At 41.1% G+C, this 17,020-nt stretch overlaps 1 protein-coding gene across 1 annotated transcript in view; it reads left to right on the plus strand.

Annotated features, from left to right (window-relative positions):
- LHFPL6 (LHFPL tetraspan subfamily member 6) overlaps window positions 1–11,822 on the plus strand; it is a 262,165-nt gene extending 250,343 nt beyond the window's left edge. The window contains exon 3 of the mRNA XM_056126198.1: window positions 10,705–11,822. Coding sequence (XP_055982173.1) covers window positions 10,705–10,823 — 119 coding nt within the window. The 3' untranslated portion in view covers window positions 10,824–11,822. The remainder of the gene's footprint in view (window positions 1–10,704) is intronic.
- Window positions 11,823–17,020: the final 5,198 nt, after the last annotated feature.

Consider the following 17,020-nt stretch of genomic DNA (forward strand, 5'->3'; position numbering starts at 1 on the left):
CCCTTCTACGTAGCTACAGACATTCTCTCTGTTTTCTTTTCGGAGGGTGAGGCTTGGGGGTAAAGCCCGCAAAAGTGTTGAATCACACCCAGTATATCTGATGGAAATAACTAATGGGAACTGCATTCCCAAGATCTACATGTAGTCAAATCCATATGAAGGACAGCCCAAAAAGGGCACGTTCTTAAACTGGCTCTGAAATCATGCCTATGACAACCAGGATAAGCAGTGTGAGTTCATACCTTGAGTAATAATCAGATGCAGCTTGAAGAAGAGCTGTAGCTGACAAATATCCTTCCCTTTGTCTTCTGTACTCTTTCAATTTTTTGCCCACGGACCAAGATTGGGTATCTGTCTCTTCCTTTTCAGATACATAAGGTATCCTTTTAAATGCTTCTCCTATGCTATGTTTCAATTAGTGCTTTTGTGTGTTTCAGGTCAAAGGTTTAAAACCTGCTTCTTTTTCACAAGGGAGACATTGTTCAGTGACTTCAGCAAAGAACAAATGGAATCAGTCCCATGACAGATCCTTTTTGTTCTTAGGTTTAATGCATATGCAAATCAAATGACCAGAATATGAAGAGAAATGAAGGAACTTATTCCAGAGGAGAAAGACCTATCAAACTTCTGTGTATGGTGTTTAGGGCACTTTTCCCCCCTCTCCATTGTTTCTTGCACATTCCTGATTTCGGTATTGATATAGCAATAATGACGAAATCTAATCTCCCTGTTTCTCAATACAAACCTTACAGGTTGAACTTTACAAACTTTAATATAGTGTTATAGTGTAAATGCTTTAAATATCACAGATAAAAGATGTTCTTCCTTGATAAATGAGGTCAGTTGGCTTATTATATCTGGGCTCAGACACTGTGACCACAGGACTGAGAACTAGGCAGTGACCTTAGAAAGAAAGATGTAAGCTACAAACCAGTGGGGCTCAGGCTGCAGTGCAGAGCTCAGTCAAGTGGGCACACACACAGCTTTGCCGTGAGGGATTGATCAGTAGGAAGACGTACTGAGTTCCGTATTTCTATGCTGGGCTGAACAGAGAGAACAACATTGTCCATAGCGGATGGCATTGTGGTCGTCTTTGGTTGGGGGTTGGGATAGCATGGAGATACCTGCCAGTGTGCTGTGGGTTTGCAGGTAGTAGCCAAGAGGGTGCTGCAGTGTTCCTGGTATTTGCAGGTCTTCTTAAGAATGACTGGAACAGAATCAAGGATGGGCAGAAACACCCAGTTTGGAGACAGTTTGGAGCCAAGTTCTCACCCAGACTTAGTTAACAGAATTTGTCCAGCAAATTGGTCAGTACCTCATCCTCCAGAGAACATGGGATTTCCAAGAAAGAGTTAGTTGGCTTCACTAGGAATCAAGTCTGCAATCACAATCACGATCATCTTGTTGTTCTTCGATTGCCTTGAGCAGGCACCAGTAACGTCTCCTTCTTCCCACCCCCGAGATTTTAAAAGAGCCATATTCAATGCTCTTTCAGGGTTAGGAGAATGAGACCCATCATTGTTACTGGTATTTGGCATACTAAGTACGACACGGGACGTTTGACAGACTCTGCTGTGCAGGCAGGATACTTTCGGTAGCCTGCCGGGTTCTCCAAAGGAAAAATGAGATAATAAGATGCCGCGTGGCCGTGAATGAGGCTGCGCACTTCCTGGAGCTGGGTTTTATAGTATCTGCGTCTTGGCCATTGATGGGACCAACCTGGATCCGGTGGCAGCTGGTGGGTGTGATGCCTACCTACTGGAAGATGAGGGATCTGGGTAGAGAAGGCCCAGTCCCAATCCAAGCAAGCTTGGAGTTCTCAGCCCCGGGACCTGCATACCTGGGTTCCTCTGCCGGTTCCTCATGCATGAGGCTTGTCCAGACGTGTGGAGAGTGGTCTCAGCATGCCTGTGGCTGGTTCTGGAGGTCTTCGGCTGCTGGGGCTCTGCTGGGGGTGGGGGGGGAGAGGGAAACTCAACCCGCCTCCCTCCAAGGGGCCCTGGTGAGGACAGCCAGGTGCGGGGGCAGGAGAGTTAGAGTTAGTTGGCTTCATTAGGAATGAAGTCCGTAATATGAAGGCTTTTAATAGCTAGAATCTATCAAGGTGGACACTTTCAAGACGATCATAAAATTCAAAGCAGTAAGATTTACATTTTCTTTCTGTCACATAAAATCTAAAATGAATGGGCTTGATTATCCAATGGGAGGGTACTTGCCTTGCATGAAGCTGACCCAGGTTCAATTCCCAGCACCGTAGATGGTCCTCTGAGTACTGCCAGAAGTTACTCATGAGCACAGAGCCAGGAGTAAGTTCTGAACACCACCAGATGTTGCCCTCAAAAAAGTAAATAAAATGAATTGATGAATATAAAAGAAATATAGTCATTGATAAATGCTATCTGGGAACTAGGAGTGATTCATCTGGTATAGATCTTCCTCATACATTATTCAAGCTCAGAGAAATTTCTGGAATCAGGTCCATCCAAGTTCATGTTCAAACTTCACTATTTGAGTTACTAGGAAAATTACTCTATCTTTCATGCATCTTAGTTTCTTCAAAGTGAAAACTGTGTTGAAAAGTTCCCACTTTGAAATGTAAAAAGATGTAAAAACACATTTACATCTCTAATTTCCTGAAAGAACCATATACAAAAATATTGAAATGATGTGCTACTTCTGAACTACTTAGGATCTCACCATCTGACCTGTACATGATCTGCATATGACAGCCATTAAATAAGTACGAATTTCCAATCTCAGTGCAAGTCACTGTCACTGTCACTGTCCTCCCGTTGTTCATCAATTTGCTCAAGCAGGCCCAGCAACATTGTGAGACTTCTTGTTACTGTGAGACTTCTTGAGACTTCTTGTTACTGGCATATCAACTACATCACGGGTAGCTTGCCAGGCTTTGCCGTGTGGGCGAAATATTCTCCATAGCTTGCTGGGCTCTCCGAGAGGGTGAAGAATCAAAGACGGAGGAATTGAACTCAGGTCCAGCTGAGTGCAAGACAAACGCCCTACCCGCTGTGATGTCACTCTAGCCCCTCAGTGCAAGTATAGATTCTAATACTCATTCATATCACAAACACTTATTGATCGTCTGCTGTGGTCCGGGATGTCCAGGTGGCACCAAAATACAGAAATGAAGCAGGCAGACACAAAGTCATACATTGCAAGCTCCAAATTGTTAATTTGACGAACTTTGTTAATGAACTCAAATTAATTGCTTTAACTGCAATGTCAAGCGAAAAAATATCCACGTAAATTTTATTGTTTCTCCTAGAAAGGCTGGGTTCTCTGTGCCTTTTCTTCTGTCTCTATTACTGACAGAAAATAGACTGAAAACAAATTTGAGCCCCGCTGAGATATCAGCCACACCTCTCCCATCCTATTCCCACACTGGGGCTGCCCTGGAATGCCGCCACCAAATCTTTTCCACTGACTTGGCAGGTGGCTGTGGTTTGCTGCTTTCTGTCCCATTAACCTCTATTTTATCTGTCAAGAATAGTATTCCCCATTGTTGAAAGCAGCAATTTGCCAACCAAGAGGGTTGTAGTCTTGTTTGATGGAGCATTACAGAGATCAGAAGGGAAACTTTAAACAGATTTGCTCCTCTAATTTCTTGAAAGGATCACAGACAAAACTTGCCCTCTAGTAAAATGCTTTTTGTTTGCATTTTATGCCCTGACAAGAAAAGAGAGAGGACATGTAAGAAAGCCCCCCTTTCCCTGCCCCCATTTCCTGGTTTCAATATATTCCATTGTTGTTCTTGGGTCATCGTGCAGTTTAACACTTAACTATTTTCTCTTTCCTAAGAACCAAATGGGGACTTTGATCACCTATTTCTGTAAAGCCTGGTACTAATTTCTTATTGTTGAGCATGTGAGCTTTATCAGTGGGATCATGGTTGAAGGGGAAGAGAAACTAACTTTTTCTTTGTGGTTGAACAATCTAAAGTCCTACAACTGTTAGTATTTTGTTTCTACACTTAAACTTACAAGGAAACAATTCCCTCATCTCTTTTAACTGAAATTCTACCTAGCAGATGTGTAGGTTAACAAGATTAATAAGGTTCATGAGACCAAAAGCCCTTCTCTCTTGTCCACAGTTCCTCTTACATTTGCATCATGCAGTAGGTAAAGGGTAATCTTTGGATGAGTGTTCAATATCTCACACTTCCAAGCAATAGTACAGATGAAAATCCTGCATATTTTCTCAGGCTTCAAGTTCTCTCACTCTTTGGAGTTGCTCACATTGAATCCTCTCTCTCCCAGACACCAAAATGGCACTGTCTCTTTGAGTAATACTTTAGCAGGACTCAGTATTACCTCCATTTTTCCATAGCATTTCCCGTTACATTCTTCCCTGGCCTCTATTCCTCATGCTTGGATAGCTCCTGCCCATCTGACAACTCTCAGCTTAAATTTCACTTCTAACTGATGGCTCCCCTTCACAGTCACATTCAAGTGATGTGCTAAGGAGAATCTAGCTAGAGCATGAGGATACCACAAGAGTAAAGGGGTGAGCACCGCACCTGGGTGTAGTTTCAGGGGAGGAAGGCCTCAGCCTCTGCTGGAGCTCACAGGATCTCTGGACAGTTATCATCACATCTTCCTTGACTTATAGTGGGACAACCCATAATAAATTCATATAATCATTGAAATTCATGTAATACGTTGAACCTACTTAGCCTAGCCTGCCTTAAATATACTAACACTTACATAAGAGCACTTAGATATTGCTGGAAGTTGGGCAAGGTCATTTAAAACAAGACCTGCAAGACCTATATATTTTTTTCATGGTACTGGGTACAACTCAGGACCTCACACAGTATTTTTTCTTTTTTGGTTTTTGGGCCATACCTGGTGATGCTCAGGGCTTACTCCTGGCTCTGCACTCAGGAATCTATCCTGGTGGTGCTTGGAAGACCATGTAGGATGCTGGGGATGGAACTCAGGTTAGCCGCGTGCAAGGCAAGTGCCCTACCCACTGTCTTACCTCTCCATCCCCTCCTCACACATTTCAAAGCTCTACCACTTGAAACAATCTTCTGATCCCACAAAGTACATTATAAGAAAATACTAAGTGCCTCATGGAAAGTACTAAATGGTCCACTGAAGAGTTGTTGACCGCCAAGATCATAAAGGTAAGTAAGGACTGGGGCTCTTCAGCACAGCCCAGCATCCTGTGAACACATCACTCATCACTAGACCACATAAACACTCAAAAGTTTTTAAGTTAAAATACAGTTTCAAGGGAATTCTTAGCATTTTCACACTATGGGAAAGTCACAAAATTGTCCATAGGCCCACACTGGGCAGGCGAAGATCTGTACTCCAACAGCTAGCAGCCCAGCATAAAGCTCATGGTGTTTAAAGTCATGCTGTATTATTAATGTTTCTGGAGAACAAAAAGATGCTCTTTTCTTGGTCTTTTGAGAGTCAAACCTGCATCCTTATTTAATGCAAGTGGTCCATGACACCTCTATTATTCTCAAGTAATTAGGTTCACCAGTTACTGTTTCTCAAGTAAGTGTCCAATAATTAATAAAGAATTATAGACTCAGCTTCTCATGTTGGGTCGTGACATGGTGTGTAGGTCAATATCTTGTTATTAACGAGAGGAAATTCATTGTGTTCTGTGTTAAGAGCCCCATGCTGAGTGAAGGTTCTAAACCACTTGCCACCTCTTAGCTCTCTACTAATTTTTCTTCCTAGATTTATTTAAGTCAGCTAAATAATAATTCAAAGTGAGTATTATTCCCAAGACTCACAGCCACATTAACCTATAGTTACAGTGAGCATGGCTCAAAAGGAGATGTGGTTGCCTTTGAAAAATCCTTGGTCTATCAGTATTCACAGAGGTTTTAGTTCCAGGGAGGCTTACCCTGAGGTGGAGATGTGATCTTTCAGGATTTATTATCGTGTTAAAATTATCGTATTTTGTATGAGACTGTAAATGCAGATCTAGGCTAGGGAATTCTCTCCAATGTTCAGTGACTACAGTTCCTCTTCCGGCAAAATTCCAGACTTTTTTTTTTAATCTTTCAAGGTCTTACAGTCACCCTGCTTTGCTTCCTTTCTTTAGGTGTTCATTTTATTTCACCTTTCATTCGACATTTATTTCTTGAGCATCTACTAGGAGTGAAGTCCTTCTGTAGTTAGGGGTGTAATGGGAAACATCTCCCCTAATAGAAACTTTTATTCGTATGTAAGAATTAAATAAAGCCCATACTCTCTCTTTCTCCCTCTCACTCCCTCTCTCTCTATCTCTCTGTCTCTCTCTCTCTCTTTCTTTCTCTCTCTCTCTCACACACACACATACACTCACACACAAAGAGAGAGGGGGCGGGGAGAAGCAGGGAGGTGTGAAGGTGTCTTCATCAGAAATTCCATTTGAGAAGGAACCTGTTCCCCAGTACTTAAGAAGTAAAATTTTCCAGGTGAAAGAAACAATAACAGTGAAGTACCCAAATCAGAGAGAGGTCTGATATGACCTAGAAAAATCAACCAATATGACCAAAAGGAAAATAAGATGGAGGGTCACCTCAGAACCTGAGAGGTAGATGGATTCAGCTAACTTAAGGCCTTATTAGAAGGGTATTAGATTCTTTAGAAGGGTATTAGATTCTTTTTTGCTTTTTGGGTCACAGAATGGGTGTTATATTGGGTATTAAATTCTTTTTTACTTTTTGGGTCACACCCGATGATGCACAGGGGTTTCTCCTGGTTCTGCACTCAGGAATTACACCTGGCGGTGCTCAGGGGACCATATGGGATGGTGGGAATTGAACCCGGGTCGGCCACATGCAAGGCAAACTCCCTACCGACTGTGCTATTATCCAGCCCCCAGCTATTAGATTCTTGAGGTCCAGAAAACTCACTGGACTGAGTACAGGTTTTTCATGGCAGGAGACCCAGGTCCATCTTCACATGGTCCCCCATGCACCCCCAGCATTAACCACCAAGCACAGAGGCATAAATAGGTGGGCCATACCACTGGTTGTGGCCCAGAAAGCCAAAAATAAAATTACAAAGGGAAGGAGGAGATAAAATCTTTTAATAATTCATTTTTAGATTTTAAAAAGAGAAATGTAATAGGATTTATCATTAAAAATACAGGAGCCTAGTTTGCCCTTCATATTATAGGTTGTCAGAGGGAGCAGGACCAAGGAAGTAATAAGGCTTCTAAGGCTGCAACGTCCAGGTGTGGCACGGACTTAAGAAGCGACAGGACAGGGCTGAAGAGATAGCACAGCGGGTAGGGCGTTTGCCTTGCACGTGGCCAACCCAGGTTCGATTCTCAGCATCCCATATGGTCCCCTAGCACCACCAGGAGTAACTCCTGAGTGCAGAGCCAGGAGGAACCCCTGAGTATTGGCTGGGTAGACACAGTAGACACGGTCCTCCCGTTGTTCATTGATTTGCTTGAGAGGGCCCAGTAACGTCTCCATCATGAGACTTGTTGTTGCTGTGTTTGGCATATCAAATACATCACGGGTAGCTTGCCAGGCTCTGCTGTGTGGGCGAGATACTCTCCGTAGCTTGCTGGGCTCTCCGAGAGGGGCGGAGGAATCGAACTTGGGTCGGCCATGTTGGCCGCTTGTAAGGCAAACGCCCTACCGCTGTGCTATTGGCTGGGAGTGACCCAAAAAGAAAAAAAAAAGCGACAGGACAATTGGGGAGAGAAGGCAAGGACTAGCCTCATGCTAACTGTGGCTAGTTTTGGGCAGTTATTGAACTCTTTTTGACCTTATTTTCCCTCTGGTTTTGGGGTGATATTTATGTCCCTACAATGCCATACACATAGGTGATAAATATTTACCACACGTAGAAACATTCCTAACCATTTATAGTAAATAGTAATCAACACAAGTTTTCCAGAGTTTATTATTTGTATGGGCGAAAGCGAAAGCACAGCAGGTAGGGCGTTTGTCTTGAACACAGCTGACAGGGCCAACCCGAGTTTGATTCCTGCGCCCCTCTCAGAGAGCCCGGTGAGCTACAGAGAATATCTCCCTCTCATATGGCAAAGCCTGACAAGCTACTCGTGGCGTATTTAATATGCCAAACACAGTAACAAGTCTCACAATGTTACTGGGCCCATTCGAGCAAATCGATGAACAACGGGGTACAGTGAAAGTGAGTGATTATTTGTACATTTTTCTGAGACTTCTTTGGATCACATATTGTTTTAAAGCAAATTGTCAAATTTCCATAAATTTTATTTCTTTCAGTCATATTTCTGTTGTGATTTTTAGTTTCATTTTGTTGTGATCTGAGAGTAGGCATTTATTTCTTTTTTTAAAATGTGTGAAGGTGTCCTTTGTGGCCCAGAATCCTGATAAAGTTTTCCATGTGTGTGACCTTGAGAAAAATAAGTGTCATGCTGTAGGGGTCAGAGAGATAGTACATCACGTGAGGTATTTGCTTTGCATGAACAACCCAGGTCCCAGCACTTCTTATGGTCCCCGGAGTGATTCCTGAGTACAGAATCAGAAATAAACTCTGCTAACAGCTGGGTGTGGTCCCCAAACTAAGCAAACTAACAAAAAAAAAAAAAAGAAAAACAATTTTGTGGGCAGAGAGATAGTAGGGCAGCAGGAAGGGTGATTTGTCTTGCCTGGCCACCCTGGGTTTGAGTCCCTACACTTTGTTTAGTCCCCCAAGCACTGTCAGAAATGATCTCTGAGCACAGAACCAGGAGTAAACCTTGAGCCCTGACTCAAAATCAAACAAACAAATCATAAGTGTTCATATTCAACTGTTTGAGGGTGTAGAGTGTAGTATATATATGTTAATTATATTCCATTGGTTTGTGCTGTTGTTGAGTTTATTATGCTCATTTTGATTCTGCTGGATATATCCTTTTTCTGAGGCTAAAAAGTCTTTAGTTTCACCATCTCATAAAGATCGCTTAGAGTCTGTCTGTTTATCCTCAGTTACTTTGGATTTCCTGTTGGTTGGCACATGTATGTTAAGGGTTAGTGTTTCTCCTTGGAGAATTGACTCCTATATCATTGTGTTTCTCTATTCTTGATGACTTTTCTTGCTTTGAAGTTGGATCTTGCAAAATATTATATTGGTCCTCCTACTTTTCTTTGTTAATTTGTTTTGAATTATGGATGTAGTAGTAGTAGTAGTAGTAGTAGTAGTAGTAGTAGTAGTAGTAGCACTGTCTTCCCTTTGTTCATTGATTTGCTCGAGCGGGCACCAGTAACATCTCACAACAAATTGTGAGACTTGTTGTTACTGTTTTTTGGCATATCAAATACGTCACCGGTAGCTTTCTAGGCTTTGCCGTGAGGATGAGATACTCTCGGTAGCTTGCCAGGATCTCCGAGAGGAGTGGAGGAATCGAACTCGGGTCAGCCATGTTGGCTGCATGCAAGGCAAACACCCTACCTGCTCTGCTATCGCTCCAGTCCAGTAGTAGTAGTATTGCTATTATATATTTAATAGCACTCCAACTCTGAGAAACCAGGGCCAATTTAAATCATGTCATTGTGTTCTCATTTGCATAATTTTTATACACTAAAGGTTAGTATTGACCAGGAGAATCAAGAAATGTTTTGTTGCCTTCTCCCTCTGGAAAGAAAGATGGCAGCCACTTCGGAGCTTTGTGGAAAGCCAGGTATGAGCCGGTTGTGATGGGGCGACTGAAACCTCATGGGAAGGGGGGCATTCCCGGCTCGTCCTTCACACCCTATCGAAGTCACAAGTTTCCCCCTACGAGCGGCTCTCTGGCACGGCCATGGCTCCAGAGCACAGAAACCAATCTCATAATTATCTGACTCTCAGCAGAAATACTTCCAGGCTTAATAAGTAAAATACCAGAAATCCAAAATCGTGCGGCTGCTATTGCAGCCGCGCGACATCATTTGATTCTTGTGACCAGCTGTAGAAAACAAATTATTTCACAACGCCTTTTCAGCATGTCTGATTTGGGGGTGTAAACTCTAAATAATGAGGGTGCATCTTTTGTTGAAACAATGAATCTAATCAAAGTAGATAGAGTGTTAAGTAGAATTCATCTGCCTCACAGGCATTGGGAGAGTTGGGGGGTTTATTGGGATTCTTGGTGGTGGAAAAGAAGTATTGGTGAAGGGAAATGTGTTTGATAATTGCATGACCGAGACTTAACCTGAAAGCTTTGTAACTTTTCCCACAGTGATTCAATAAATAAATAAATAAATAAATAACAAGAAATGATTTGTTCCCCAATTCAGTTGAGTCATTTGGCAATTATTTGTAAATAGCCAGGTTTACTTCAGCATTGGCACTTGGATTTCCTCTTCACAGCAACAGCTTTGCAGGACTGTAGCTATGTTTTGAAATTTAAAACAAATGTATTGAATTGTGTTATTTAAGTAAAACTCCATTTCATTCTGTTAACGTGATTGCTACCATGCCATGCTCGCTATTCTTTAGACAGGGGTATGAGCACTGGTTGGATGAAGATAGACTTCTTAGCTAGAAAGAGGCATTAGCCTTGAGAGCCTGCTGAAATGCAGAGAATCACTCTGGCTTTCTTCAGCCTTCAGACAAGCGTTCCGGCACGTTTCCTTTTCATTTGAGTGGGTGTGCCACTTTTCTAATGGGTATTTCAATTTCACTCGGAGCTCACTTTAAGACATCACAGAGCTCCTTATTAAACCATCCTGATTCGTCTCTTCTTTTTCTGCCCCTCTTGTGTCTCTAGGTAAGTGTGAAATAGGCTGGGCTTACTACTGCACGGGAGCTGGGGCCGCTGCTGCCATGTTGCTCTGTACCTGGCTGGCCTGCTTCTCAGGCAAGAAACAGAAGCAGTACCCCTACTGACTTGGAGCCACCAGAAGCAGAGAGGACGACCTGACGGGGCTCGGAGGAACTGAGATACCCAGCAACTTTCAGGAGGAGGAATCGTGGCTCTATTCGTACTGTGCAATTGAAATGAAACCCAATGGATTCCAAAATGCTATGTAATGTAGATGTGTTCTGCAAGAATTTCAGAATTTCATGAAAGAAAAGGAGGTACTAGAGAAAATTGGACTGAAAGGCTGAAAATATTGCAGGATGTTGAGTGTTTTTCTTCCATAGGGTATTATTCATGTAGACCACATACACATGCGAAACAAATTTATGTATGCAAACGGGGGGTTTGATGGGGCTTTGCTTGAAGATGGGGACTCAGAGAAGATTCAAAAGGGCTAGTAGACACAGTATTATGTTGAGAAGCAGGGAAATCCCCAGGTGTTCCTGTAGGCCATGGCACTTCTGAAAGCACATGAGCACATACCAATGTCTGCATCTTCACACATGCCCATGCACAAGCAGAAATCACCCCACAGAGTGCACGAGAAGGTTAGTGGCACATTACGCTGGTTTTCTTTTTAATAGACATTTAAAATACAGTATTATTATACAGCATACATTCAACCTAATAAATGGACCAATATGCCACTCTATCAGTATTTTGTATATCCTACACAAACTCTTTGAGCCCTCCACTTGTCTTCAGTGTTTATGCAGACCTTTAGAGTTAAGCTTTTATAGTTCCATATTATTCAAGATATGCAATACTTCTCTGTCTGAGTAGCTTCTGCAATGATATTCTTATGAAGTTAAGAGTCAGCTTCCTGTCCATCTTAGGAGAGAGCACAGCTGAAGATAAACGAATAATAAGAGACACTTTGCCATCATTAGATCTTGTTTTCTTTTGTCCATTATTGTACTGTGTTGTGCCACACTTGTTCAATATTAATTTTGTAAAGAATTAAAAAGTGATATTTTTGTTTGTATTTGAAAAGCTCTGTGAATAAATTCTCTCTTTGGTCAATACCTAAATGAGTCATAGAATGTTCATTCAGATATAGGTCTTGCTTCTTTAATTTCCTAAATATAGCCTTTCAACTCCAAACATTCTGTAAATATTCCTTTTCCTTTTAAAGCTTCCCGGTGACTCACTCATTACACATGCAATTGCTAATTGTCCTATGAATAGGAGCCACTAAATATTCTTACTTTTTCATTTCAGTTCTTTAGAATTTTAATAACTTCCTCTTTATTGCACTTCAGTCACAGCCAAATTTTTATGAGAAAAATTACAAGTGTTTTTTAAATTTAATGTGAGACCATGGGCCAATTAAGTGTGAAAATAGGGCAGCTAGAGTTCAGGAGACATCTGAGCCAACACTTTCTGGATGGTCACAGAGTTGTCACAAACTGTCTCTACATGGCTCAGTCCTCTCTGCCTCTATAAGATGTTGCTTTTCTTCAATAATTCTGTGACATGGTAATTTCACACAATTCTCTTTCAGGGACCCTCGCCATTACAAAAGATTATCTCACACTCCTGCCCCCCAGCATCACAGCTTAACTATAACACAAAGATTTGGACCCTTTTGTGACCCCATAATAGAACTAATTCTTTCCGGAGCAGAGATTGCATACTGGATAATGTTTTGTTTATCTTTTAATTGGACCTTAATGCTGAGTTACTGCAGAAAATCCTTAAAACTTTAATTTTAATTTCTTTAAAATATTTATCTTGCTTTGTGGAAATTGAATGTTCTGGCTATTTGTGCACTCAGCTATGTTTTCTATTCTCTCTATGTGTATTTATTCATTTAACTTAAATATCATAATAGGATACTTGAATATCGTAATAGTACTTTTAATCATCCAGGGTGAGGGGTTGTGCTGCTCTGAAAGAACAATATGAAAACATGGCCAATAAAATTCTGGCCTTTCTGAGGCTTTGTTGCTATGGAGAAAGTCACTCTGCTCTCCAATGCTTAATTCATAATGTGCTGAATGTCACTTGATTGTGTCTCATTGTCCACCAAGCAGGGGTTTCTCCACTCTACGGTTTCCTGCAGCGAGAAGATTGCACTTTGTTTCCTCAATTAGCCCATCATCTTTCATATATTGCTGTGCTTTTCATAAAAACTTTTCACTGTACCTTCCTATCAGACTCCTTAGAGTACATTATCTCATTGGAATGATTTCTATGGAATTATCTCTATGGAATCCAGGAAGGTCTAATTTCTCAGACAGATTTGATGATGGTATTATTGTGTTTGTATAATCTACATTCTTTTAGACATTTCATTGGCAAACTTCAGTTGAATAAAAACCTCATCAATCTGACATGATGAAGTCAAATGCAGATCCTTAAATCTATCCATGTTTTGTTTTGTTTTTTATTGTTGTTCAAAATGTTAGCATATTTCATGAGAAGCATCTGATTTACTTAGAATTATAGATAATGTCTTTCAAATAAAGAAGGATTCAAATAAAGTGAAGTAAGAGGGTAGATGACAAATTCCAGATGATCTCACTCTTCTGTATTATACTGAGTAACATTAACCCTATTGTGATCATGTTACCAAGATACAGTAAAAATTTTTAAAAATTAAATGAAATTTTTAGTAAGTAAGTAAAGGCCCTCCCGTTGATCGTCGATTTGCTCGAGCGGGCCCAGTAATGTCTCCATTGGAGACTTTGTTGTTACTGTGTCTGGCATATCAAATACTCTCGGTAGCTTGCCGGGCTCTCCGAGAGGGGCGGAGGAATCGAACTCGGGTCGGCCATGTTGGCCGCTTGTAAGGCGAACGCCCTACCCGCTGTGCTATCGCTCCAGCCCATTAAAGGTAAAGGCCCTCCCGTTGTTCGTCGATTTGCTCGAGCGGGCCCAGTAATGTCTCCATTGGAGACTTTGTTGTTACTGTGTTTGACATATCGAATACTCTCGGTAGCTTGCCGGGCTCTCCGAGAGGGGTGGAGGAATTGAACTCGGGTCGGCCATGTTGGCCGCTTGTAAGGCAAACGCCCTACCACTGTGCTATCGCTCCAGCAGTTTAAAACTTAGAAAATAAAAATTCATGAAATATATTAAGAATTACAACAAATTTATGAAAATTATTCAAAGATTATTCAAATAACTCAAAATTATTCACGTGTTGATGTATATTTAAGGGCCTTAAGAAGCTTATTTTTCACAGACTCTTGAAGTTTTTATTGCTTGCACAAGTTTTAAGGTAAAATAGAATTTATCTTGCTTTTAGGAAGAAGCAATGACATAGAGATTAATTGATGAAATTTACTTTCAATTTCCAGTAGGTCCATTTATTTATTTGGGGGTACCTACTACTTGCCAGCATGTCACTCACTATAAAACTATAGAAAACAAAGCTCCTGTTTTCAAGTTGTTCCCAAGCTAGTAAAGTAAACGAAGCAAGAGTATCTGTGATCACCATATTCTATGATGTCAATCATTTACAGAGACAGGGCTGAACTGCTTCCCAGGAAGAGTTTCCACACATTTTCAAAAAGATCTGAAGAAAATAAAAATGATCAATTACAATTTTCTGCTCTTTGTCACCATAAACATGGATTTCTTCCTGAGTTTGTGGGTCCTTGCATAATAGAAAAGACTTGTATACAAAACCCAAGATGCTTCTGAAGTTCTAGTTTACTATACAGTCTATATAGGTGGTCCTAAGATCCCTCCCCAAATTCTAGGTCTCTTTCTCTTTACCAGAGCATGATATCACTTCTTCTATACTTCCACTTCTCCAGTCCATTGTACCACTTCTCAGTCCTGTCCTTTTGCTATCCACTGCCTCCCGTGCATGTTGACTTGGTCCTCTTCCTCAGTATACTCCTCTGTGTTGGCGTCCAAGTCTGAGATCAGTGGTGGAATACTACCCAATGGCCTTTTGCTGGTGCTTGCAGCTGTATATGGGTCACTGAGCCTCTTGTGAGCTAGAGCCAGCAGTGTTCTGGCTACATGCCATGTGGGTGCACGGTGTGCTACCTTCCTGCCATCTGCCCCAACATCAGTGAGGGGTCAAAGAGAAGCCAACATTTTTGTGGGGGGTCAAAAAGGAAGTTGTCTCACTGGGAATCCTTTTTTTTATCTCTTACAATTTTCTTTTCCTCATCCTAGACATTCCATTATCTGTGGTGACTGCATCCTTTCCAGTGGATGATATTTAAGTGGACCAATGAACTAGATTACCTGGTTATCTAGTTAGTCTTTGATAACCTCCCCTCCACTTCCAGCATAAAAGTTTAAAACACATTATTAAGAAAATGAAAAGATAAACCAAAGATCAGGGAAAATCCATATCTACAAATTCAGAAAACCTAAGAAATATCCTCAAATTCATCATAAAATGGCAATTAACTTCTCAAATGGATACAAGCGAGATGATTCACATAAAAGGATGATACAAATGCCAATAAGCAGAGTTCTCGATATCATTAAACAAGAAGAAAATGAAAGTTAGAGCCACACTGAAACACTATTTAACATACATTAGGATGATGGAAATTGAAATGTTAATACAAAATGCTGCAGGGGATAGTAATACATGGTTGGATAATCATTGAGCAGTTTCTTATGTTAATTATAGTAATTCCCCTTCTAGGTGTTTATGCCAAAAACAAATCTATGTTCATGAGAAAGATTGTATAGGAATGTTAATTTGCCGAAGTCACAATAAACCTAAATTAAAAACAACTTAAATTTCCAGTAGTACATAACAAATCATGGTTCAAAATACCAGAAACAAGTGTTGGGGGACATGTGAAGAAAGGACACTTTAACTGCTGTTGAGAATATAAACTGAGTCAGCCTCAACAGGTAAAATGTGGAGATTTCTCAAAAAATTTAAAACAACTGCCATAGGACCCTGATGTCCCACTTTTAAGAACCTACTCCAGGAACACAAAAACACTTATTCAAAGAGACAGTGCATGTGCAAATTTACTGCACAGCGGGTAGGGCATTTGCCTTGCACTCGGCCAACCTGGCTGACCCGGTTTCAATTCTTCTGCCCCTCTCAGAGAGCCCAGCAAGTTACCGAGAGTATCTCACCCGCACGGCAAAGCCTGGCAAGTTACCCGTGATGTATTTGATATGCCAAAAACAGTAACAAGTCTCATAATGGAGATGTTACTGGGCCTGCTCGAGCAAACCGATGAACAATGGGAGGACAGTGTTAGGACAGTGCTACAGTGCTACATTAGCTACTATTAGCTGGGTGTCTGTGGTAACACCTTGTTCCCATATATTTATGCTCTTGCATATTGATATTGCCTTTCAAGAAATCATAGTATAATTAAGCAGGGGAATATAAACTGTCAATGAAAGAGTGTGGAGTTCTGGTATGCACAGCACAAATGAATTCTATTAAATTAAGCCTAGCAAGCTCCCCGTGACGTATTCGATATGCCAAACACACAAAAAACAAGTCTCGGGGGTGGGAGGGATATTATCCATGGTGGTGGAAAATGGGCACTGGTGGAGGGATGGGTATCTGATCATTGTATAATTGAAACCAAAGCACAAAAAATTGTAAATCTACAACTTTAAAAAAATAAAATAAAATAAAGGGGGAAAAAAAAAAAAAAAAAAAAAAAAAAACAAGTCTCACAATGGAGTTGTTACTTGGCCCGCTCAAGCAATTCGATGAACAATGGGAGGACAGTGCTAATTTGAATTAAGGAAAACACACATAGGCGAAATTAATGAGTTATAGAAATCAGGACAATGATTGCTCTGAGTTGATTTACTGGTGAGGACATAGGGAACTCCAGGGGTGATGGAAATGTTCTAGATAGTGATTAATGTGGTAGTTACATCGATGTTAACTCTTGCCAAAATACATCCATTCATACAATACATGCACTTAAAGTTTTATGGTATATTAATGGTCCCTGAATAGAAAGAAGGGAAAGTACTGTATACATGGAACTCCGTCTTTTACAGTGTTATAAATCATAGTATCTAAAAAAAAATTAAAATATTTTAAGATTAAAGTAAATTGGGGCTGGAGCGATAGCACAGCGGGTAGGGCGTTCGCCTTACAAGCAGCCAACATGGCCGACCCGAGTTCGATTCCTCCGCCCCTCTCGGAGAGCCCGGCATGCTACCGAGAGTATTGGATATGCCAAACACAGTAACAACAAAGTCTCCAATGTGTACTGGGCCTGCTCGAGCAAATCGACGATCAACGGGAGGGCCTTTA

The sequence above is a fragment of the Sorex fumeus genome, unplaced genomic scaffold, assembly GCF_029834395.1.
Source record: "Sorex fumeus unplaced genomic scaffold, SorFum_2.1 ptg000061l, whole genome shotgun sequence".
In the NCBI taxonomy this organism is placed as follows: domain Eukaryota; kingdom Metazoa; phylum Chordata; class Mammalia; order Eulipotyphla; family Soricidae; genus Sorex; species Sorex fumeus.